Source organism: Pinus tabuliformis, chromosome 1_2 (assembly GCF_031772625.1).
Source record: "Pinus tabuliformis cultivar Carrire ecotype Pingquan chromosome 1_2, CPIR1, whole genome shotgun sequence".
NCBI classification, from domain to species: domain Eukaryota; kingdom Viridiplantae; phylum Streptophyta; class Pinopsida; order Pinales; family Pinaceae; genus Pinus; species Pinus tabuliformis.
In genome coordinates, this window is record NC_142298.1 from 322,820,907 (window position 1) to 322,847,619 (window position 26,713).

At 39.1% G+C, this 26,713-nt stretch overlaps 1 protein-coding gene across 1 annotated transcript in view; it reads right to left on the minus strand.

The window, feature by feature from the left end:
• Window positions 1-570: 570 nt before the first annotated feature.
• LOC149205666 (protein ARABIDILLO 1-like) overlaps window positions 571-26,713 on the minus strand; it is a 192,691-nt gene continuing 166,548 nt past the window's right edge. Inside the window, 4 exon segments of the mRNA XM_089397466.1 lie at window positions 571-1,070; window positions 1,281-1,504; window positions 1,651-1,735; window positions 1,941-2,153. Coding sequence (XP_089253592.1) covers window positions 995-1,070; window positions 1,281-1,504; window positions 1,651-1,735; window positions 1,941-2,153 — 598 coding nt within the window. The 3' untranslated portion in view covers window positions 571-994.

The window sequence follows — 26,713 nt, forward strand, 5'->3', positions numbered from 1 at the left end:
TAAATTACAAGAATAGTTCAAGACCATTTAAATTCATGCTTCAAATTCCAATTAAGCTGAAAAATTACATCATTACATTCTCTCAGGAGTGAATAAATAACAAGAATGGTTCAAATGTATAAAAATATCACATGAAATACAAAAGAAATACATCTTTCCTATCTAAATGACCTACTTCAAGCAAAAAATATAACCGTCCAAAACACTGAAGGCTTTCCATAGACGACTCTCTACACATATTATGTATTTCAAAATGCACATAACGGGCAATCGGATAATACACAGTTTAGATGTCCACTACCTCTGATCTTAATGACTGGGATAATAACAATGTTTCTGCAAGATCAGGAAATGTTAGTCTAGGTTAACATCATGTGTGTTCCATGTTATACTAGATAATACTCAATAAATAGATTTTCCTTTTACTAGCAGAACTAAAATTAATGGGTTGAATATAAACTTTTGAATATACATCACCAATCACATATTATATCACTTTTCAACATCTCACATATCATTGTCTATGTTTTTCGGATGTTCTCGAATACTGAGCAAATCTCGCAAACTTCATGAACCGAAATTATTACATAAATTAATGATACAAAAATTAATTTTGCCGAAACACACAATACATGTCGAGTAGTTGCAGCCACCACCACTATAAGAATAAAAACCCTCAAATATTGCAGCAGCCTCATAATAAAAATACATTTCTCAAGTCCTCACAAATAACACTATACAGGATTTGCCAAAACGCAAATTGTATTTGTGGACTTTGCCTTCGGAATCAGAAATGACTCTAGCACCCTATGTAACTAACTGTGATTACAATGTTATTAAATTCTGCTAGATAAAAAGGATCTCACAATGTAGGAAGAATTATTGTTCTGAGCTTTAGGGAAGCCGAGGAATTATTTCAGAAATTCAATGTGACCTAATGCATGGCATAGACATGTTTGAAGTGCTCCAAGAAATTAAGAACATGGGTCTTTACTCATTGTGAACTCTTCCAACATGAAGATGAAATCCTCATACAGCCTAAAGTACAGGACTGTTGATAACAGCCAAATCTGCATATGTTTGCAATTCACGCAAAAATCAACCCTTAGAAACAGCACAGAACATTTCAATCACTTTGTAGTGACCAACTGTGACAAACACAACCACTGTTTTAACCAGTACATTTAACAGCATTCCTCTGCATTCCCCAGTGAAGAGCACAATCTAACATTCTACAACCACGGAAATTCCAAGCAAACATTGCAGAGTTATGATCTTACATGCAAATATTCAAGAAATGGAGTGATCCTCTTGAGTAGCTCTTCATCCTTTACATTGCTTCAGCAGGATAATGCTCAAGATTCCGCAAGACTATTCTTGCGAAAACTTTGGCTTGAAGTGGTGCAGTTGCAGCAGCAGCTGCAGCTCTAAGTACTCGTCCTGCTACTGCCTTGTGCAGAAGACTAGCATGATGCATAGCATGTCTTCCACCTGGCATGGTAAACTGCAAAACTCAAGCCAATTGAGAATTGGGACCACAAGTTAAGCACCTCTCACATTGAATGCTTTTATGTTTAAACATCCACAAAGTAATTTACAACATGAAGGGTATTCAAATGGCTTAAATAACACAAGCGACTATCTAAATACCTGAAGAAGAGCAAAGGCAGCACAGGACTTTAAAACTGTTGACCCATTCCTAAGCATGACTACAAACCTCCCAACTTCAGCACCACTGTAAAGCAAGACTTGCAATTTGAGAAAAAAGGCCATTTCAACCAGAGATGATATATTATGGTACAAATGTTAAAAAGCATTCCAATCTCAGGACTTGGACAACTGCCACTCTATTGATTGTCATTAGAGTGAGAAGACTGGTGAAAAAGAGTGTAAATCACATTATTGTCAAAACTTTCAACCAGACAAAATAACATTATTACCTGCACCGCAAATGCCCCGCTTCTTGTATTCTTGCAGCCTCTGCAACCTGTGCCAAAGCAGCAGGTGCCCAAGATGTAGCAGCAACTGAAAGACTCTGTTGATCTGAAAAAGTCTGAACAAAAGCTTCAATATGGCGCATTGCCATACGCCTTGCAGCCTCTAAGCTCCCACTCTTGGGAGCACTGTCACATTGCATTCCAGCTTCATCCATTCTAAACATAGAATGGGAAAACATTACAACCCATTATAGCATGACAAACTAAATTAAAACATAAATCAATCACCGCCCTCTATAACAAAAGCAATAGTTTAAGAAGGTACCACATCTGTGTGAATGAACATAGGAAAATGTGTATATCTGTTTTTGCAACATCACGTAATATCTAAGTCTATAATGTGTATAAAGGCTTTAGTATATAAACTGTAATGGTAACCAGAATTCTTAAGTGTTATTGATTTAGTCCCCCTTCAACCTCAAACCCCAACTTCAAATATACATTATATAGAGAGACAATAAGCAATTAGCATGCAATGCAGCTTACTCAGGAGGTAAAGAGGATACATCCATCATAATGGGAAGCCAGATTATCATGTCCACAACCACCATTCCCATGCAACAAGGGTCCAGATGGTCAGCACGATTTGAGTTCATCATCATTACCCATGTGACAAAAGCCACAAATGCAGAGACCCATGGCTCATTAATCCAGAGATCCACCAAGTCTCATTAAGCCAGAGATTTAAAACAGTAAGAAAGAGTTTCCATGTAAGCTTCATACTTGTTGCCATCTGGCATGTTAGAAGATCATCCCCTATGAAGGGAGCATTGTACTTGCATACTGTATGCAGAAATCTGAATCAAAAGACAACTGCATCTTTAAATGCCCTACCTCTTATGAAATCCATAATCCATTGCCTGTTCAGAAACTCTCATGCTTCCTTAAGGGGTTTCATAGAGTATGAGAACAAGAGATATATCACCCTGCTCCTTTCTGACATGCTTCACTTCCAACAGAAAACTCCCAAAGACACATCTCCCCACACTGCTAACTCAAAGCTCATTGCCCTTTACTTTCAACCTCTTGATAACTCCTAACACAAAAGGAGGCATAAGCAATAATCTAATACTATGACCTTCAGATAGCATAGGCATTAAGTCACACAAGAAGCGAACAATGGGAATCTCATTATACACCTCTTCTCAGCATTGAATGTTGCAAGAGTTGACTGTTGACTGTGTTGCTGGTTTTGTGATTCTTTATTGATACCCATCATACTCTAGCCCATTATGATTGAACCTGGCATTCTCCTTGTATACTTCTATTTATTTTCAATCCTTACAGAGATGCACCTGCACTGCCAATGCTTACATGTTGTTGAACATCTCATAGTCCCGTTTACCATTTATCGTCACAAGTAGACTTTAATATTTAAATACAAATATAAATAAATATCCTATTCTAAGGCAAAATCTAACGCTCATAAATGCATTTAACTACAAAAAAAAATTATCTGACTGAGTTGAGGCCAGGCGATCATAAGCCATGGGTTTAATGTAATATTGAATTTATACAAGTACCTCCAATTGTATAATTTCAGCAGTGCACCTATGTCCCTGCAAGTAATCTGGCCAAATTTTCCAATAATGTTAAGTGTTTCTTCTGATAGGAGTTTAATACAATGTTCTAGCCTAAATACAAACCCGTCATAGAGATGCCTGCCATCGTTCATAAATGACGAAGTCTGCATTAAATGAACAGAAGAATGCATGGGAAAGATGGTACTCAAAATACTGTAAGCACATCTAGACAGGCCTCCGACTTTATTGTAAGGAACGTCAAGATGTAGAGCAGCTAATATTATGTGGGAACTCTTGGGCATGGGCCTAAGTCACCATTTAGTCATTAAAATAACCCATTTTTCTTAAAAGAGATCTATATTCTTTTCACTGAAATTGAGCCATCTTTTAATGCATTGAAGATACATGTTCAGGCTACTATTTTCCAATGACAAAATGCAGGGCTTAATCAGCTCTAACCCCTTCAAGAGACTCATTGCCATCAATAAGTCTTACCTTTTTCTCTCGGGTAGGATGCTGATGCCCATGTAACTCCTTCAATTGATTTGATGTATCAGTTTTATTAACGGCTCCTTTGTATGGTTTTAACTAGACCACATACTTCATCTATTTCTTCTAATGTATTTTGATAATATGCTGTCAAATCTAACAATTCCATATTTATGGAATCTACATTAAAATTTGTGTGGATCTTGAGGTGCTGACCATATTTTGTATGTGACTTCATCTATTTTCCATTGACATTATTCAGGGCCTAAACAGCTCAATTCCCACAAGAGACTCATTACCCTCAATAAGTCCTACATTTTCCTCTGATGTAAGATGCTGATGCCTATGCAATTTCTTCAACTGGTTTGACTGATCAATTCTTTTAAGTGCTTCTTTGTTATGATTTTAGCAAGATCATGTACTTGCTCTATTTCTTCTACGTGTATCTTGATAATATGCCATCATATGTAAATAGTTCCTTGAGAAATCCACATTAAAAATTAGACAGATCTTGACATGGTGACCATATTTTATGTTGGACTTCATAAATTCTCTCTAGAGTCCACGGCAACCACTTCAAAAGCAATATTGGCATCTTTATAAAGAAAAAATGCCAGTTCCATACGGTTAGGTGGAGCATGTCACTATCTATTGCATATCTCTCCTAAAACCTTTCAGCCGACCCTCCTACCCTCTTTATAAAGAAAAAAAGCCAGTTCCATCCGGTTAGGTGGAGTATGTCACTATCTATTCCATATGTCTCTCCTAAAACCTAAGTTACAGGGTCCGGCACGCGGGGGTCTAGGATCCGCGGATCCATGATTCCGATCTGGATTCGGATCTAGACCTGCCTTGATCCGTCCAGGAAACGTCAATGTGGTGGATCCTTGTTTGTTGGAAACAGAACCCGAATTTAAGAAATGGATCCCTAATTTAGGAAAGGGATCTCATGTAAAAAACACCCAGATTTCAAATTAATTGCAGTGTGGTTTTTAATTTTAGGTATCTTTTGGTGTTTTTAATTCGATGAGGTGGTCCCTTTTGTTTTGTTCCATGAGTTTGTTGGCCGCACCTGCTCAATTTCAGATAGCAACAGTGCTAACGGCAACAGACAAGGATTCGGTGTTCTCCAGGCAACGACCAGTCTAAGCACTCAGGTTTGGAATTCGACAGTTAAATTTTAAATTTTTGGTACTCTCTAGAACCGACTGGACCTACACTCCATACCAGTATTTGCAAACCCCTATTACAGTGTTGTATGATTGATTCTCTTCACTGCATTTGCACACGATTGAACAAGCAGCTTAGCACTACTCCATGCGTATAAGTTAAATGACAAAACTTATGATATTGGATAGGTTTTTTTTTAAATCTCCATCCGTCCATTTTTTGGCCCTTTGTCCATGGAATTGGCCACCCTTCTCTCTGTTTAGTATTGTATGATCAATTAAAATTAAAAAAATTAAATGACAGGGCGTTGAAAAAAATAAATAAATTACAGGGACTGAGGGGCAGGGACAGCGCAGAGTATTATAATGTTACATGTTACATTATTTCTTATATTATGCCGCAGAGAGTATTATAATATTAAATAAATAATGTTATATTATGTAATTATACTATTACATGTTATATTATTTCTTATATTATAAATTTGTATGTTTAAATTATAAAAAGTTATAATTATTTAAAATTATTTCTCAAAAGCTTATATACCTGTATATAATAAGAATGTTGAATAATGTAAATTATAATTATTTATGATACAGTATTATAAAATATTCAACGTTGGATGTATTCACATTAGAGCCTCCAAAGAAAGAGAAGTTGTAATAATATAAGCATCCTGAGAAATTATTTCTTTATTATATGTTTAAATTTTTATAACATAATTAATTAAATGTTTCTTAGTATTTTAAATATTTTATTTTTATGTACTTTAATTTTTAATTTGTATGTAATTTAATTTTTTATTTTGTGTATTCGTAATACTTTGAATTTTGGATTTTCTCATATACGCAGTCACACACTATAAGCTAACCTATGGAAATGGAACCATCACAGCAGAGTGAAAAGGAAAACATCAAAACAAAACCAAAATCTCCTTTGTCGAGACTATTGGAAAAAATCCTAAGGTAGTTCATATAAATGGCAATGCAATGAATGCCAAGATATAAAAAATGGCGCATATATCATAGTGAAGACCCATCTCATTGGACAAACTAACACGGGTGCAAGTATGCAATGGGCCAAAAGATGCAAATGGCAAACCTAACCAAGGTTTGAATCCTGCAAAAACTAAATTTTATGCATCTTTGCAAGATGTTGCTTATAGGAAGCTTGCTAAGGGAAAAGACCTTGTGCAAAGCTCTACAACTAGGCCCCCATTTCCATCTAGGTCTGCTGCCACAACCAATAAAAGGCCCGCTTGAAACAACTTTCAATAATCAGGGTAGAGACACAGCCAATGAACATATAGCTCGTTGCATCTATGCAAATGGGTTAACATTCGATTTGGTGTGTTTCCCTTATTGGCAACAAATGATTAAGGAGATTAATCAAACGCCAAAAGGGTACAAAAGCCTTGGATATGAAAAACTTCGCGCTACTTTGTTAGCATTAGAGAGACAATCCGTGGATAGACAGCTACAATTAATCCAGGATACATGGGCAGAAAAAGTGGTGTCCATCATTTATGATGGATGGAGAGACCAAAGAAACCAGCGATTAATTAATTAATGTTAATTAATTAAGGGGCAATGTTTTTGAAAGTTGTTGATTGCAGTGGAATAGAGAAAGATGCATCTTTCATATCCACAATTCTTATTGATGCAATAGAAAGTGTGGGGCGACATAATGTTGCCTATGTCATTACAAAAAACACACAGGTTTGTAGAGTTGCGGGTTTGATTGTGGAGGGTCAATATGATCACATCTTTTGGACTCCATGTGTAGTGCATTCATTGAACCTTATGTTTGCCAAGATTGGTGAAATTGAATGGATTAATGAAATATATGTAGCAACAAAAGAAATTCAAATGTTCATAACCAATCATTCAATGTCCCAGGCCATATATCGAGATTTTGCAAAGTTGGAGCTACTGAAGATACTCTTTTTTTAATCAATATTATTTGTATTGGAAATTCTTAATTTTAATTACAAATTTATATATGATTTCTCATTTGAGATTTAACTTTTTGAAACTCGTAGGTTGTTGAAAGTCGTTTTGCCTCCCACACTCTTCTCATAAAGATGCTTGTGGAGGTGAGACAAGCATTACAAGCAATGGCCATTTACCCTCTTTAGGAATCATGGAGGACTTCCACTTCTGATAGAGGGCAAAAAATCAAGTCCATCATTCTTAATGATGCACAGTTGAACAAGGTCTAATACCCTCTACAATTCACTGAACCAATTCTGACCTTGATCAGGACATTAGACACAAATATGAGCTTGGGGGAAGCTTATGAAAACATTGATAGTATGCTAGAGAGGATAAAGGAAATTATCAAGGCAAGTGAAAATGATCATTTTGAAACATTTTATTATTTAGTGAAGGACACAGTTACCGAAACGTGGAACAAAATGACCACACCGTTACACCTTTTGACGTATGCATTGCACCCCAAAAAATAGTATTCCAAAATTTTGTCTTTACCTGGTATAATAGCACCAAACAAGGACTCTGAAGTGGTAAAGTATACAAGATAGCTTTGACATAAATGTATAGAGATGTGGGAGTTGCAATGGAAGTACATCAAGAATTTGGAGGATTTGTACAATCTACTGGTAGCTTTTCAAATCCAGTAGTTATGGATGATAGAGGGAATCTTGATCCTATTACTTTGTGGGGCTTCCATGGTGAGGATATCATTCATCTCTCGACTCTAGCCACCAAGTTGTTATCACAGGTTTCTAATTCCTCATCAGCTGAGAGGAATTGGAGTATATATGACTTCATCCATTCAGTGAAGCAAAACAAGTTGGGAACGACAAAGGCTGAGGATCTTGTGCATGTTCATTCCAACCTCTACCTTCTATCACATGTTGACCCAGAGTACAAAAAAGGTTAGAGCAGGATGTTGGATGTGGAGCCTAAGATCATCGACTTGAATCTAACACTGAATGCCATGACTGACCTCAACCTATTTGAGGATATTGTTCAACCACTAGTCCAGCTTACTTATGCAACTTCCTACATTCTAGGACCCCCATCATCTATTCATAATGTAGAGTTGCAATATGTAGAAGAGAATGTAGATCCATTTGAGGATATGTAGATAAACCTACTGCACATTATGATATTAGTAGAGTGATCATGGATGAGACACTCATTTTTGTACCTACTATTATCATTTATGATATTATCCTTTTTGTATGAGGGAGGATGCATCACTTCAGTGTTTAAGTCTTCATATTTATGATATATCTAATGGTTTTAGTTCTAAATGTTGTGATTTATAAATGGATTTGATTTTTGAAGTCTAAAAGTGTTTCATTTCAGTGTTTCAGTCTTCATATTTATACTATATCTAATGGTTTTAGTCCTAAATGTTGTGATTTCTAAATGGATTTGATTTTTGAAGTCTAAAAGTGTTTTTTTTAACATAAAAAATATTATTATATTTTTTGTACTTAACGTATCCTTGTTGTATTTGGATCTTAGATTTTCAAAAATCTAGCGAATCCAGATCCGTATCTGAATCTGAATCCTGGAAACTTAGCCTAAAACGTTTTAGCGACCCTCCAAGGCCTAAAAAGCTCTAACTCCTTCAAGAGACTCGTTACCCTCAATAAGTCCTACATTTTTCTCTGAGGTAATGATGTTGATGCCTATGTAATTTCTTCAACTAGTTTGACGGATCTGTTACCCACCACTGTGTGGGTGATATCCCCAAGAGAAAAAAAGTTCTCCACGATGAACCGTAGCCAGCAACCCCATAATGCCTCCTACAAGCCCGTTGCACCATTTCTCTGCCACCTGAGCCAACCATGTGGTCCCTCACCCACCTGTATTGATCGTATGTTTGAAGGTGGGCCTCCCAAATCTAAACGTATGTCTTGCCAATTGGAAATTGAGTATTGTGTTTACTTATCATGGATACTTCTGAGTATGGATTGATGGGGGGATTTGGCGAAAAGAGTGGGCGTAGTTTGTGCTCCTGTCCCCTTGATCTCTTTTGGTTGTTACCCTTGGATCTTAGTCCCGTGGGATCTCCTTTATTGACCATTCGGTTCTAGGGTGGTACTACTTGGGAAACCCCGACTTCAGGTACGTGATCCCACTCCTTTACCTGCACATTTACTCCCTTTTCACTCATTATACCCCCATTCATCTTTTCTCCCACTTGGGTCCACATTCCCATTCTGGGTCCACATAGAGCTAGCCTCCCCGTCCCCTTGCCCCCACCCTGGGTTAGGCCTAAAATGATGCCCCGAAGGTTGAAGTAATTAAAAAAAAAAGTGAAAAGAATAATTGGCCACATTTAACAGGAAATTGTACCACCAAATGCAAAAGATGGTCGAGACAAAAATAATTAGCACGTGGGCAAAATCCATTACATGAACTCTACCCCAATCATTGGTCATCACCCTAGTTCCATAGGCCCTAGATGAGCCTCTTCTATCATTCAAGAACCCATGATTTTCCCAACCCCTGGAGGGCAATGAACCGCCCTACCTAAAAGGGAGTAATCACAGCTATATCTTACACATCATGCTCTTGTCCTTTGAGCACCGAGCGGTTTTAAAGAAGATTCATAAAAGGCAAAAGGTATATGAAAGGTGGAAAAATCAAGGTCGGGGCACCTCATGTACCACGACTGCTCCCTCTTATACATTACATACCCAGGTGTGGGCTTCCCTTTGTCTAGCTACCACAATGCCCCACTATGTGGCCCAGGGTTGCCCCTCTTATTCCCTATTTCACCTCACTTATTTGTCACTTTCCAACCCCATTAGAGGGATCTACCTTGGACATACTATCCCATTTAAGGGTCAAAACCACCTAATAAGGTACTTGGCTAACCCCCTTTGGAGCCTAAAGACACTAGCACATGCCAAAGCCCACTATGGAAGGGCATGCCATTATGAAGTGTCCACTTTGTTATCCATGATTTGTAAGCTTTTTTACCTGATTATTTTAATGACTAGTTGTACTAGAAGCCTAGGGTATGCATTGGATCTTATGCAGGATTGCACGTGGTTTCCATTTGGGTTTAGTCTCCCTATATGGGATCGTGAACCCAGAGGTCATCATTGGCACACATAGGGTGTGCATAGAAAGTTATTAGCCTCCACAGCAGCAGACAACACTCCTCGGAGCTTCATGGATGCTGGAATATTACTAGCAATCCACTTTTGGGACGATGATGACATGATTGGTACACTATGCCCAGCATGTCCCTACAGGAGCCCCACACTCTTGGCAAGTGTCTCAGCACTTGTACGATGTCACGGAAGCATTCATTCCACCACCTAGACCATTGCAGAGGATCTACAAACATTTTCGATTCATATGGAGACCCATGGGGTCATTGATACGCCCTTAGACCCACTGAGAGCACCACAGGTCTACTACTTGGAGAACAAGGGCCCACCCCCTTGTCCATCATATTCCGAGGAATTTATTCCTCAATATGGCACTTCAGGATATTATTGAGCCTTTGGAGGGCCCTACGACATGCACATATTATTATTTGGCCCCTTGTGAGGCTTATTTTTACATTTGTGAGCTAGTTTGGTGGGCTTGTCACCAATAGGGGTTTTATTTGCACATTATTTTATCATTAGGGGCTAATGTAGGCCCATAGGCTAATTCGAACTCCTTAGGAGGCTATATATTGATGTTAGATACACTCATTTGTATCATCACTTGACGTGGGACCTCTATAGTCCTAGGGTATTTTCGCACTTTTTCCTTTGAGGATATTTTTGGAGATGTGGATGAATTTTGATGTATGGATTTGGGTTATTTCTCTTATCTTGGAGCTTTGTTCTGAAAACGAATTGTTGGTTGGATATAATCTATAACGTTGTAAGTGTTTTTTATCGTTGTTATTCTTGTTGTTGCATATTGCTAAAATTAGGGCTAGTTGTTGCATTATTGTAATGTGGAATTGAGCAATGTTTTACTTATTAAATGTATGGGCCAATATTATATGAATGAAATGTCCTAGAGATTATTTATCTCGAGAAGCTTGCATCATTTGCTTTAAAGTATAAATGCTTAAAAGTCGCTTTTATTTTCTTACTACCTGTGAAAATTCTATCACTGCAGCAACTAATTTACTTTTCCTACTTATTTCATCATAAGTTATTCATGAAATTACTTCAACAAACATTAAAATAAATACTATTGCAGATATCACACTGTAATACAAAAACAAACAAATGCACACATTAACACAATGATTTTGGACTAATGTCCCCGGAAAAACCCAATGTGGAAACACTGGTGCAGCAAGGGAGGATTTTATTATTCAGCAAATTTCTCGTACAACGAGGTGCCAAACTGGCTTACCCACAGATAGACAAATTTCCAACACTTCTTCTGAACCTAGCGTAGGCCCTACTGACCTCTGCGTCAGCCTGACACCATCTGCGTCAGCCTATTGAGGCTCTGCGCAGCCTCTCTGGCCTTTTACGTCACTCCTGCAGCCTTTGCGTGGGCGTGGATGACGCAAGCCCTTTTGGTTCTATGCAGTCTCTGCTGCCTCTGCATGGCTGCCTCTGGCCCTGCGTCTGCCTCTTCTAGCTCTGCGTTGATCTCCCATCTCTCTGTTTCGTACTTGCTGCCTCCTGACTGCTCTCCAGACCACTGGTTCAATTTCTCAGCAAACCCCGCTCCAAAAATTGAACTGACTGGTCTCCCTCAGTGTGTTCTCCAAGTGACCCCTCAAGCTTCCTCTTATACTTTCCTAGTTGACAAATCAATGGCTGAGATTAAGTCCCTAATCAACGGCTAAGATTAGATCTGGCTTTATCCATGTCTTTTGTACCATTCTAACACAATTTCATATTAATACACATTAATATTTTATTTTCCCTAAGTTTAGACTTAGGGTCTCTATTAAAAATATTAATTATTTTAATATCTCCTGAACTGTTTAGAATCCGCCCAAATCCTTTCTGGGTATTGGAGATCCCATGTGCCCCAACGTCTCCACCAAATTTCGTGTCTAGAGCACATCTGATGCTATCCCAAATAAACACGCCCTCTTAGCGAGGACTTTGCTCTAGTAATACTCCTCACTGAGTATCACCTTGATCATCCGGCATCGGTCCCTGTGTTGATGTTAAGCCTCCTTGCCAAACATCCTCTGCACTGCTACATCTTGTACTGCTGCCAATGACTCTGCTACTACCATTGCTGCATCTGTACGACAGCTCCCTCTGCTTTTGTGTTGCTGTTGGTCCTTTCTCCCAACACTGCATCTGCACTGCAACTCCCTCTACATCTGTGTTGTTGTTGGTCCTTTCTCCCAACACTGCATCCGCACTGCAACTCCCTCTGCATCTGTGCTGCTACTGGTCCTTTCTCCCAACACTGCATCTTCACTGCAACTCCCTCTTCATTCATGTTGCTAACACACTACTTCTGAAAGGGGTTCTTTACCATCCCCATCTTTTCCCTGAAGTAGTCAAATTTTGACTTTCCAAGGGCCTGAGTGAGGATATCTGCCACTTTTTCTACTGTAGGAGTGTAGCTCAACTGTACAGCTCCTCGTTGGACACAGCCTCTGATAAAGTGACACCAGATATCAATATGCTTCGACCTATCATGGAATACTGGATTCTCATAGAGTTTGATGCAACTTTGATTATCACACATGATCCTGGTCGCCTCCATATTTCTTCTGAATAGGTTTACCAACAGTTTTCTAAGCCATATGGCCTCACACGAAGCTGTGTTTGCTGCCATATATTCTGCCTCAGATGAGCTCAGAGCCACAGACTTCTATTTCCTACTGCACCAGGAGGTCATTCCTGATCCAATGTTGAAACAGTACCCAGAGGTACTTTTCCGATCCACTGAACTTCCTACCCAATCTGCATCAGTAAATCCACTCAACCTGATATCCTTCCCCTTGGTGTATAAGAACCCATAATCAATTGTTCCCTGTAAATACCTAAGAACGTGTTTGGTTGTTGCCCAGTGAACCCTATTTGGTTCCACCATGAACTGACTGAGGGTGTTGATAGCCTAGCAAATATCTGGCCTGGTATTGACCAGATACATCAAGGACCCTATGAGTTGTTGGTATAGGGTGGGATCGACATCCTTGTCTTTTGATGCATCGATCTTCTTCCAGTTAGTGATCATTGGCGTAGCCATAGGTCTATAGTCTCCCATCCCGAATTTTTTCAGGATTTCTGTAACATACCTCCCTTGCCCAAGGAAGATTTCTCCTTATTGCTGCCAAACTTAGGAAATAGTGCATTCGTCCCAGATCCTTCATATCGAACTCTGTGGCTAGGTTCTTCTCGCAGTCCTCAATGAGTCTGGATGATCCTGTCAGGAAGAGATCATCCACATATAATACTAATATAAGTGGCTCATTCTCTACGACCATATAGTAGAGATTCGGATCCGCGTCACTCTTGACAGACCCCATCTTCTGCAAGAAGCCATCTATTCAACCATACCACTCTCTCAGTGCCTGCTTCAGCCCATACAAGGCTTTCTTCAGTCTGCATACATGAGACTTCTTCTCATGAGTTTCGAAGCCCTCTGGTTGTTCAATGTATACCTCTTCTTCTATTATCCCATTCAGAAATGTCATCTTGACATCCATCTAATGGATCTCCCATCCCATCTGCGCTGCAAGAGATATCACGGTCCTAATAAATGTGTACTTGGCTACTGGGGTGAAGGTTTCCTCATAATCAATCCCTTCCTTTTGAGCATACCCCTTAGCCACAAACTTGGCCTTGTATTTTTCAACACGGCTGTCTACAGCATATTTGATCTTGTAGATCCATATTGAACCTACCACAGATCTGTCTTGAGGCCTTGACAACACCTCCCAGACATCGTTTACCATTATGGAGTTATACTCCTCGACCATCGCATCTAGCCACACCTGATGCTGAGCTGCCCCCTTGAAGCTGGCAGGCTCCCCATCCTTAGCTACTAACGCCTGATACCTGTCTGGTTGTTTTCGCTCCCTTTTACTGTTCCTTGGCTCTCCGATGAAGTTCTCTACATCACGCAGAATCTGACAAAGTTCCCTACTGCTTCTTCCTCTACCAGCAGGTGCTTCTATTCACTCCTCCTCCTCATCCTAAGAATCTTCTTGATCTGAGGAAGAATTATTCACTTTCGTTGGTTGAAGAGGCCTGACCAACGAATCCTCTTTCGATTGCTCCTCGAAAGGCATTTCACGAGATCTTCTAAAAGCTCTGTCCTCCATGAACTTCACATCTCGTCGTACTACTACCTTCCTGCTCCCAGGAAGATAGATTCTGTATGCCTTCGCATTCTCGCTATATCCCACTAGATACCCCTTTTCTGCACTCTGATCCAGCTTCTTCCTCTTTTCTTGGGTATGCGACAATATGCTAAACTCCCAAATATCCTAAAATGACTGACTTCAGGCATCTTCCCAATGAAGACTTTCTCTGGAGTAACCTTGCCCAATACCCGATGAGGAGTCCTATTTTGAACGTAGACAGTTGTGTTGCACGGTTCCGCCCACAAGAATTTTGGCATATCCTGATCATACAGCATGGGCCTAGCTGCTTCTACAATAGTCTTGCTTTTTCCTTTCTGCCACCCCATTCTACTCCGAATTGTAGGGAGTTGTCCACTCTCTTCTGATGCCCTCCTTAGCGCAATAATCAGTGAAGTCCTTATCGACATACTCTCCACCAGTATCTCAACGCAAAACTTTTATTTTCTTACCAGTAAGATTCTCCACTAAAGCCTTGAACTCCTTGAATCGACAGAAAACCTCATCCTTGGTTTTCAGAAAATAAATCCAAGTTTTCCTCAAGTGGTCATCAATGAAGGTAAGGAAATACTCGGCACCGCTGAGATCTTTGACGGACATAGGTCTGTAGATACTAGAGTGTATCAATCCTAGTACACTCTTGGCCATGTGGTTGCTCCTAGGAAATGTCGCCTTGGCATACTTTCCTAGATCGCATCCCCTGCATACATCATCTCATTCCGTACTCAAATCCGGAACCCCTGTTACAGTGCTCCTGAGAATTCTCAAACCTCCATAGTGCAAGTGACCCATCCTTCTGTGCCATAGTTCATTCAAGTCTTTGTTCCCATGACTGCCTATTAATGCCATTGAAAATTCTAGTTGTAATCTATACAACCGGTTACTTTTGATCCCGATCTGCACTTTCTTTTTCCAACTCGGGTGTTTGACATATACCTTTTCCTTGATGAAGTAGACATCATAGCCCTTGCCTTGTAGTTGTGACACGGAAAGTAAGTTCATCCCCAATCCTGGTACATGCAGCACATTTGTGGCATGGAACCGCTCTCCCGATTCTGTCTGAAAAACTAAGGTACACTTCCCTACTAGAGTACACTTTGCCTTGTTCCCCATGGTGATCTGAAAGTTCATCTTCTCTCCTCGATATTCTAAGAAACACCCCCTGATTCCCGTCATATGCCACGAGGCTCCACTGTCTATATATACCATACTTTTGATGATGCAACACTAGTCATGCATGCCACTTCTTCTTCCAACCTGGAAACCAACATAGAGAAACCGAAATCTCTCTCTCTTGTGCAATCTTTTGAAAATCTGTGTGAGTCCCCTGAGGTGGATGCCTCTGCATCGTGGTCTCGACCCATAACTAATTTTCCCTTTCTGTCTCTGATTACTCGCTCTAATACCATGTGAAAATTCTATCACTGCAACAACTGATTTACTTTTCCTACTTATTTCATCATAAGTTATTCAAGAAATTACTTCAGAAAACATTAAAATAAATACTATTGCAGATATCACACCATAATACAAAAACAAACATATGCACACATTGACATAGTTATTTTAGACTAATGTCCCCGGAAAAACCCAATGTGAGAAAACCAGTGCAGCAAGGGAGGATTTTATTATTCGGCAATTTTCTAGTACAACAGGGTGCCAAACTGGCTTACCCACAGATAGACAAATTTCCAGCACTTCTTCTAAACCCAGCGTAGGCCCTACTGACCTCTGTGTCAGCCAAAAACCCTCTGCTTCAGCCTAAAACCCTCTACGTCAGCCTACTGAGGCTTTGCACAGCCTCTTTGGCCTTCTGCGTCACTCCTGTAGCCTCTGCGTGGATGATGCAGGCCCTTCTGGCTCTGTACAGTCTCTGCTGCCTTTGCGTGGATTCCTCTGGCTCTACGTCTGCCTCTTCTGCCTCTACGTTGATCTCCCGTCTCTCTGTTCCGTACTTGCTGCCTCCTAATTGCTCTCCAGACCACTGGTTCAATTTCTCAACAAACCCCGCTCCAGAAATTGAACTGACTGGTCTCCCTCAGTGTGTTCTCCAAGTGACGCTCAAGCCTCCTCTTATACTTTCCTCATTGACAAATCAACGACCGAGATTAAGTCCCTAATCAACAGCTAAGATTAGATCTGGCTTGATCCATGTCTTTTGGACCATTCTAACATAGTTTCATATTAATACACATTAATATTTTATTTTCCCTAAGTTTAGACTTAGGGTCTCCATTAAAAAATATCTCCTGAACTGTTTAGAATCTGCCCAAATCCTTTCTGGGTACTGGAGATCTCATGTGCCCCAATCTCTCCATCAAATTTCGTGGCTAGAGCACATCCGATTCCACCCCAACTCAACACTATCTACATTGAATGAAGTTGACTTTCTGGGCCTCCTTGATTGAGAATCCAAGTTCTTACTCATTACCATCCTTGACTCCATATCCCCAAGTGAATTAGGCATTGATTCCATAAAAAGGGTGATCACATTAACCTTCTTTTCACCGTTTTTCCCTTTTTCCCTAGTCTAGCTCCAGTGGGTCACCTAGGGCATTAATTTCCTGGCAATTGGCTTAAGCAAAAATTTCGATCTTCTCTAGGCTACTGCGCTGGTGGGTCACCTCCCTCTCCTCCAAATGTGAGGCCATTCTGATTACAAAATCTCTGGGAATCACAAGCCCTAGCTCTAGGACTGAATTCTACCTAGGCATCCCCAAGGCTAGACACTAATAAATTCAATTCAACCTTTTGAAGTGAATATTCTTGTTTGGTCCTTTCCCCTCACCTTGTCTAGAATAGGAACATCATTGGTTTCTACATTCCATCCCCAAACCTATGTTGCATCCACTTGGCCCCGTGTGGTCCTACTTCTTAATAAAGACTATTTTTCAAAGACCATTTGGGAGTCCAAGTTTCTAAGGATTATAGGGATCGAGAAACTCCTTTATAAGTCTATTCTTTGTCCCTCAACCCTCCAATCCTCACCCCTGGTGGACCGAGTCCCTTTCTTAAAGGGCAAACAAGTTTCATTTTTCATTCCATCCTTGGGAAAGGGTTTTCAAGGTCACTTCAAACTTGTCCATTGACATCTACTTTATAAAGTGATCCCTACACTACTAGGACTCCTCCCATCGGTGAAAGTTCGTAAAGTACAAGGAGACTTAGTTGTGGTGACAGTGGGCTAAGCCTCCACCGTTGCCCTTGACCTAACAGTTGCCCTCTTCAGACCCCCCTTTAGGTCCCCTGCTGGTTTGAGTGGTAACATTTATGGCATTGCTGTCAGGGACACGAGACGTGTGTTTTGTTCCTCGTACAACATATCATTATTGTCGACTCAATTGGAAGAACGAAGTCCTAGTTCTTCATTGAACTTTAAGGTGGGATGCTTGTAGGGTGAAGCAAGCATTTTTCTAGGCATCTTTAATTTCACCCTATCGACTCCTACATATGTTTCATGTATACCTCAAATAGGCTGTCATTCTTTCATAAATTTCTCGCTTTGGACATTGCTAGCATCACTGAACACCCTAATCATGTCGCAGGAAGGATGCTACGTGGGATGCCCGTATTTGATGGTGATCCACTCTCCGCAATTAACCACGTAGAAAGATTTAATGCACATACTTCAAGAGAGAAGGTTGTCCACCAAGATGTCCTTATGTTGTTATTCTTTAGTTCTCTCTATGGTCATAACTCATGGTTGCAAAATCATGAACCTAGGAGAATCTCATCTATTGAGGAGTTCATTGATGGATTTCTTAGGCATTTTCAAGTATGCCCCGCATTGAGCATTCAAGAGGAAGGCTTCATCAAGCATCATCAAGCCCTTGAGAATCTAAGTGATGAATTGGAAGAGTCCTCCCTTAGGTCCACATGAATGAAAAGAATGATTTTGAGAACACATGTGTTGGGAAGGATGAGTCTATGGAAAGTGAAATTGAGACCAACCCTACCTTTCTCAAGGATATTACTCCCGATGAATCCTCTTTTGAAAACCTTGAGAGGGATGATCCCATTGGCCCCTTGGAATATAACATTGAAGATTATTTCCACATTGAAAAGGAGAAATGGGAAATTGTTGGTCCTCAATTTGATTGTGCTCCCATTTACGACACCGACAAGGAGGATGAGGATGAGATTGATCTTCCTTTCCCCTCAGGCACTACTTATGATGACATACCCATTGATACCCTTGGGAAGGAGAATCTTCATTTTCCTTTGCATAAAGAGGAGCAGTTGGAAGTGATCAATTTTCCTTTTAGAAGAGACCTAATCTTTGGTACTAAGGACATTGATAGGGCTCCCACTTCTCTTGAGTATGATTCTATGTTCAAATCACTTGAGCCTTTAGATTATGATTTTGGAAAAGCACAACCCATTGAATACAATATTTTGTTCTCCCTTTTTCCTATTAGTCATCATCTTGAGTCTTCATCAAGTGATTCCCTCGCCCCTGGTCATATAATCTCAAGTAATTGTGAGCCCTTTTCCCCTCCCGAGTATAGTGTCAAGGAGAAGCCCTTCATTGATTACACTTTTTCTCCTTGGACACACCCTCAGGGTTCTGATCATTCCATAGTCCCCCTTCTCCAGTGTAATCATCATGTGCAACCTACTTGTGTTTCTTCATCTCGTCGACCTCCCTTTCCTACTAATCATAACCCAATGAAGGCCATAAACCATGATGTAAATAATAACGACGAGGGTGGAAGTGATATGCCTGAGGTTGCCATCCATCAAAAGTTTATGAGCTTGGTTGTTGACATCTCTATATTTTGGTTGCAAGAGAAGATCTCATGGACTAGATTACATCCTTTTCTTACCTCTTCTCGCATAATCATCCATGTGTGGGCATCATATTTTCCCACCTCCCACCCGCAGCATCCTCCATGTGTTTGGATTTGCATTCGCTTTGGGATTTGCTACATGAGTAATCATATAGGCAGGCATCTTTATATTGACTTGATCGTAAGCCACAGGACACGTCCCTCAGGGTCACGTGTCCCGTATTTCGACGTGGCAAAAACGTGCCCTAACGTTTTTTGTCTTAGGACACATGTCCCACGAAAAGTCACTCATAAAGCTCACGCATGGTTCATGTTTTTGGTTTTTTCAGTCATTTTTCGTCGTCGAAGCTCGCTGGAGTCGCTGTTGTGTTGGAACTTGGTCATTGTTTTCTTGTTGGAGTCGTTGTTGTGTTGTGTTGGAAGTTCCTTTAGCGATTCCCAACTGTCAACTTCACATCGACCTGGGTCCTAGATAATAGCATTCATGGTTTGGAGCTCATGGTTTGGGGCTTAAATTTCTTGTTTTGGAGCACGTGGGGGCCAAGTCAACATTTTCTTGTATTCCATATGCCCATATCTATATAATTTGTATCAATGTATTCAAGTGCCTTTTCAGGTGTCGGCTGCCATTCACGATTTTTAACTTTTGAAATAGCTTTCTTCATGGTCTCTATAGCTCGATTCATTTGCTTGTTCTCTAAATATCCATCCACAAACATTTCCCATGTTTTGAAATATGGTTTTCCTCCTTTTCTAAAGCATGTTCAAGAAAGACTTTGCGGCCTACCTTTTCAATCATTCCTTTTGTGATATAGGCGTCAATTAGTACATTGGGCACTCTGATATCTTAACTTAGGCCATCGAATTCCCACTCTTCAAAAAAAAATTCGACTCCCTGCATATCTCCAAGTTTGACCAATGAAGAAAGCATGCATATATAGCCATTGTATTGTTTTAATTGCAAATTTCAATTGCTACAGAGAGTTGACTTAAATATATAGGGCTCTACCTAGTTGAGTCTATCTTGCAATTGCCCACATTTTCCAGAATGTGCAACTTGAGTAAGTCAGATTCATATACTAGTCAACAAGAGAGCTAGAACTACCGAGAAAGAAAATATGAGTCAAATGTCACATGTGCAATACGCAGAATGCCCCCCTTGAGATCCTTGATTTGGTTCCCAATCTGTTTAATAAGTTAATAACATGAATATTCAAGAATGAAAATTGAACTATGAGTTGCCCACGGGGCTTTGGATTGACGGTGAATGGGTGCACTGTTAAGGCACTCCTTGAGATAGGTCACTGGTTCAAATCCTCTGTGGGTGCTTACCTACCAAAACATAACCAAAAAAAAAAACATTGAACTATGAGCAATGAACATCGTTGATGTAGTAAATTAATAAACTAATACTATATTTCAGTAACTTAATATGGATTAGGAACCATATTTCAGTATTATATATATATATATATAATGTGTCCCTCGTGTCCTGTTTCCAAGGTCGTTGTGTCTCGTGTCAAATACTCGTATTTATGTGTCCTTCGTGTCTCGTGTCTTCGTGTCATGTGACTTAGACTTGATCATATGTTAGTTGCACTGACTTTATGATTACAATGAGTATTAACATTACTATGTGCATGTTAGGGTAGGATGCATTGCATGATTTTTGCATTAGAACTAACCGCATATGATGTTTCTCATGATAGATTAGATTGCAAATATATATATATATATATAAAACAAAAAGAGAAAAACAAATTGTATATTTTATTGGTTTATGGGCTAACATTAAGCATGGGTGATCATCAGACACCATGAAAAACATAATTCCCTGTGGCTTTGATCTTTGACATGTGCAGATAATAGGTCTCCGGTGACCAAGAGATTGTTGAAGACCTTCTAAGATGAATATTTCCTTATTTATCATAATTGGGTCATTTTGTTATTTGCTTGAAACCTAATACCTTGGAAAGTGTTATGCTAAGATGTTGATGTTGGGCCATATTAAGCTCACAATTTTGGGGGAATCTAGCGAATTCCCATTTTTTTATAAAATCTAACATAAGATGAAGACATTTATTTTGATTTCATATCTCAAATAGTAATAAAAAGAGATTGCCTCCCAAACTCCAATTTATATAGAACGTATAACCTTCTCAAAAAGGATTACAAAAATAGTGCCTACTTTTGATGCTGGTATTTTCAACATGCACTACACATCCTGACATCTGAGTAACTAAAGCTTAAAAAAAAATTATGTAATCAAAGGAATCCCAAGGCCTATTAAATGTTACCACAAATAAGGGGTTAACAAAAATACTGCTCAACAGATGTGAAAATGATGTTATCTCTGATGACCTAAGGAAGTAGCTAGAACATATTGAGGTGAAAAAGATATTGGATGGACTTTGTGGAGAGCATGCCGAACAAAAATCAACTAGATTAAGAGAGGGCAGACAATGTGCAAAATAAACGAGGCAAAAATCTTAAATGCACAAGGTCCGCTCAACAAAAGGAGCAAAAGATCAAGAATTGAGCATTTATAATGCAATGTATATAATACTTCTTGTGCAAAGAAATGCATGGTAGATGGTGAAAGAGACACTAAAATAATGAAAAAAACACAGAAATGAAACATGGTGGAGGAAGGGAGGAGCACAATTAGACAACAAACAGAATGTAACTATAATATGAGCAGCACAATCTATGCAGAAAATGAGTGAAAAATTAGTAAGAAAGGGGAGGGAGGAAGGGATTATATTAATATTTATATTTATTACTGTTTTTCTCCTCTTGTGTTATATTACTTTGCTTTTGCATACAAACATGAGTCCATCATAGAATTTCGATCACCAGGGAAAAACATTAGTGTGTACACTAGCTCTCCCTATGTAGGCAAGGAGAGCTAGCATCCCAATCTCGGCATCAATGTCGAGACTCGAGACAATATATTGCTCTGGAAATCCTACACTCTACTCGAAATCTGGATAGCTAGAAGCCTAGATCTGGTTTTTAAAGCTATGATTTCCTCCAGATAAAGCATTGTAGCATCAACATGAAAGTTGCTCTGCATCACCTCATGGATAAAATAGGAGATGTTACTCAATCTTTTGTTGTTCCATATGATTCTACCTGCTTGCCTGACCATCCATTTGCCTGCAAAGTTGACCTCTTTCCAATGATGAAGGGAAACAAAATGAATGGAGTACTAAACTACGACACATTCCAGAAAAACTCTCACTACTTTGGCTCTTTCAACTCTTTCTTGTTTCCACTTCTTTTGTTTGGTTTATATGCACACACATATTTCTCTACTTCACCCTCTTATCTTGTTCCCTTTTTATCCTTTTCCCTCTTTTCCCTTTCTAATTTATTATTTTTCTTGAAGCTTTACAATGGAGGAGCAAGTATAGATATGAATTTGACAGGTTCAAAAGTAATGTGCAGGATTATTGGGAACAATTTCAAACAACTCTAAAAACACATCTACTGTGCCCAATGGTAGCTATTAGGATGCATAAGTCATCAAGTAAATAACACAGCCTGAAACCAAATGTTAAAAGAAATATACAATGTGTAATACAATACTGAATCATAAAAATGGCAAGCAGCATATAGACATCAGCATGCTCTACACTTTGTGATCAGAGAATAACATAGGGCTTTCTTTTATATTATTATTAATTAATGTTGCACAAGTACCACTCCCAGCCATTGGAGAGCCCGTACCCCATGCTCTAGCACTACTGGGAGCTTGGGAACAGGTACGAACCGTTCCAAAATTGGCGGGAGCGTTGTTAGGTACTTTGGAGCGTTTTAGGAGCGTGATGGTTCAGAATTAAATGTTCCGGGTACTAGTTTATGCGGGGAGCGTGACTCGGGAGCCTGTGGGAGCTTTGATCCATCGATGAGCGTGACACTGTCTGAATTGACATTGATTTCATGGGCGCCTGTATTTCTCGTGGATCAGTTCATCTTCCTACTGCCAGGTTAGTGGTCCTTCAAGAAGACGCGACCAGATTGATTAAGGACTTCCCCGGTCCCATGAAGGTAGTCGAAAAGAGAGAGGCTCAGCTTCTTCATCTGCCAAGCTGATTCACTGTGCTACGATGAATATATTTCTCCCCTTTCTGCAGAGCAGGAATTACAATTAGAGCACCCCTATTTTCTGCTCCTTGTAATGAAATTGCACCATCCCCTGTGGGCATCTGATATGACTGCGTTGGTTGTGGAAGCCAGCGTTGCCATGCAACGGAGCCGCCACTGCAACAACAAATTAGGAGGACGCCGCCACAAAATCATGCCAAGTCTCATAATGATGGAACAAGAAGTAGCTGACATCAATCATCATAAAATAATGTCTTCTTGCTATAGTGGAGAAATTGAGCATGAGGAATATGATTCAGAAGAATGCCAGAAAAAAGTGGAGGTTGATTTAAGGGGTCACCTCGTGCACTATAAATTACAGCGTGTTTCGCCGGTTAATGAGGTGCCTCTGAGAAGGAAGCTTTCAACAATTCACGAGGAGGCCTTCCCATGATTGACATCTAAAATTGCAAAATAATGTTATGAAATCATTGCTGCCAGCAATTGCAGGAACACTTTCTGAACTTTTCTTCTGTCAATTGTCGGGCAATGTTGAATTGGGGGAAATCGAATGTTACTAGGCACGCAATCCATTATGAGCAGGTATAAAGTTATTAACCATTATTATCGGGTTTAGCATCCGGCGTGATGCAGTTCCAGCGACACTAAGTTGTGGCGTATACCAAAGCTAACGAAATCAACGTTCCACGGATTTAATGTCCGCATCTTAACTTTTTATGGTTGTCCCTTGAATCATTTAAAATTTGTATTTGGCGGTACATTTAATCTTTAAACTTTATTTCAAAAAAAAATTATTTTAATATATCATATTATTATCGCTCCCAACTTGATGTTTCCTATATATTTGGGCAAAGCTTCTAGCCATACCCGATACTCGTTCCCACGTACCTAAAGTACCCACGTATAGGAAACTCATGCAACAGACTTATTAATATGTAATTTATAATTCATATATTTATGGGGCACATAATGTATTCTTTAACTAAATGAAGGTAATTGTACTATCATGTCCATGGTCTCACTTGAACATGATGTTCACAGTTGCTTCTGTTTCAGTTATATTAACTTACATTTGACAATTCTCAAGATTCAAACAAAAAATGTGAATATTGGCAAAGGGTCGGTAATACCTCAAATCAACGTTATCAGAACTGGACTGGACCAAACCGGCCAGACAGATTGTGTTCGAGTGAAACTGGTCCAAACTGGTGTTACAGATCAGAAAAGGTTGCTTTGGTACCTAACTGGCCTTTTTTCACCAAACCAACCAGTTTCATACAATGCTACCAAGGCCCCTTTGAACGCAATTTCACAATAATGAAAAAAACAAAATCAAAATAACAAAAAAAATGAGTGGGAAAGCCTAGTATTTGACCAGATTGTCCAACTAATGATATGCAATTAATGGTAAAATTAAATTTAATGTTAAGAATTTAAGTAAAAGGATGAAAGTAAAATTAAGAATTTAACATTACCATTAATTGACTCGGGATGTTTGACAGTGGTTCTGAGAAAGTAGAATTTTAGATCCCACTCTAAGTCCAGCAGACTTAACAGTTTTCAGGATTTCAGGATTGGGGGGCTTGCAACGTTTCCATCGGATTTTGTCACGTACAAGGGTATGGAACCAGCATTTACTTAAGAGCACCTAGCCCTCTAACTATGTTGATGTTAGTAGCATTAATTGTTGAACTCCTCTATCATGACCCTACAAAAATGTACCCATCACTCAAACAAAATTTTGACTTGACATGAAAATCCTTTTCTAATGCTTGATATTGATGATGAAGATCCCAATATAGGCAATGACTTTGATTATAAGTACATATTTGTTGTAGCACGATTTATTTAAGATGCTAGAGTCTATCTAGACCCTGTTTGTTGATGTATTTTCAATTCAGAGATGGATTACACTCAATGATATTGTGGATATGTGCACCCTTACATGCTATATAAATGAGAACTTTTGCTTATTTGCATATAAACAGTTTATATTCATATGGAAGCACATCTAAGTAGCATGACAAGTCCTCCTCCCCCACCCCTCCATGTCACATGTTTCATGTGTTGGACACGACAAGTGTGTGATACATGTTCAACACTACTTTGACTTGTGTCTTGTTTGCAAGACACTAGTTTGACTGCTGTCAGACAGAAGCCCTAGTGGTGTCCTGAAATTTGGACACATGTCTAGTGAAAAAGCATCATCTTAAAATCGAATTATTACCTAATTCTCACGCAATTCAGTCACAAATTTGGAGCTCTCAAATGTTTTTGAATGCATCTAAGGGTGATTAAGCAATGTTGAAGGAATTCCAAGTGTTGGGAAGTGGATTTGTCCATGCCCTACTAATGTTATACAATTAATGGTAATGTTAAATTCTTAAGGTAAAAGTGACATTCTCTTTTATCTTTCAATTTCTTCCTTTTATTTAAATTTTTAGCATCACTTTTAAATGACTCAAGATGTTTTAGAGGGCTTCTAACCTCATTGGATTTCATATGGAGAAAGTGGAATTCCAGATCCCACTCAAAATCCAACAGACTTACCATTTTTCAGGTTTTCAGGATTGGGGGGATTGCAACGTTTTTATTGGAGTCAATCATGTATGTAACTAACATTTAATTAAGAGGACCAAGCCCTCTATGTACCTTGATGTTTGGTGGCATTGATTGTCGAACTCTTCTGTCATGACCCAATTAAAAATGTACCCATCACTCAAACAGAAACTCGATTTGACATGTTAACCTTCTTCTATCTTATTTTAATGATTAGAGAGTAATATTGGTGATGAGGATCCCAGTATAGGCAATGATTTTGATGATATGAAGTACTAGTTATTTGTTGTAGCATGGTTTTTTTTGGGACTCTACAAGCCATTTAGGACTTCTTTGTTGATGTATTTTTGGTTCAGAGATGGATTGCAGCTATTTTGGTGATATGCATTAGTTGGATGATTGAATTTGTATCATCATCATGTGAATGTTTTATATATTTCATATTTTATGTGTAATTCGCTAATTTGTTATGTTTTTCAATATATATTACATTTTTTAATATATAATATATAACATGTCCTCTATGTCATGTTCTAGGGGGTCGTCATATCATGTGTTGGATATAATCAATGAATGAATCAAAATTCCCCCCGTTATCTGTCCTAAGAGTTATGATATTACAGCGATACTCTTTTTCAACTAAAGATTTAAACGTCTGAAAGATACTAAATACATCAGATTTATGTTTTAGAAAGTACACCCGCATCTTTCTATTGAAATCATCTACAATAAGCAAAAAATATTTGCAACCAGTAACTGAAGATGTATTCATAGGACCACAAATATCAGC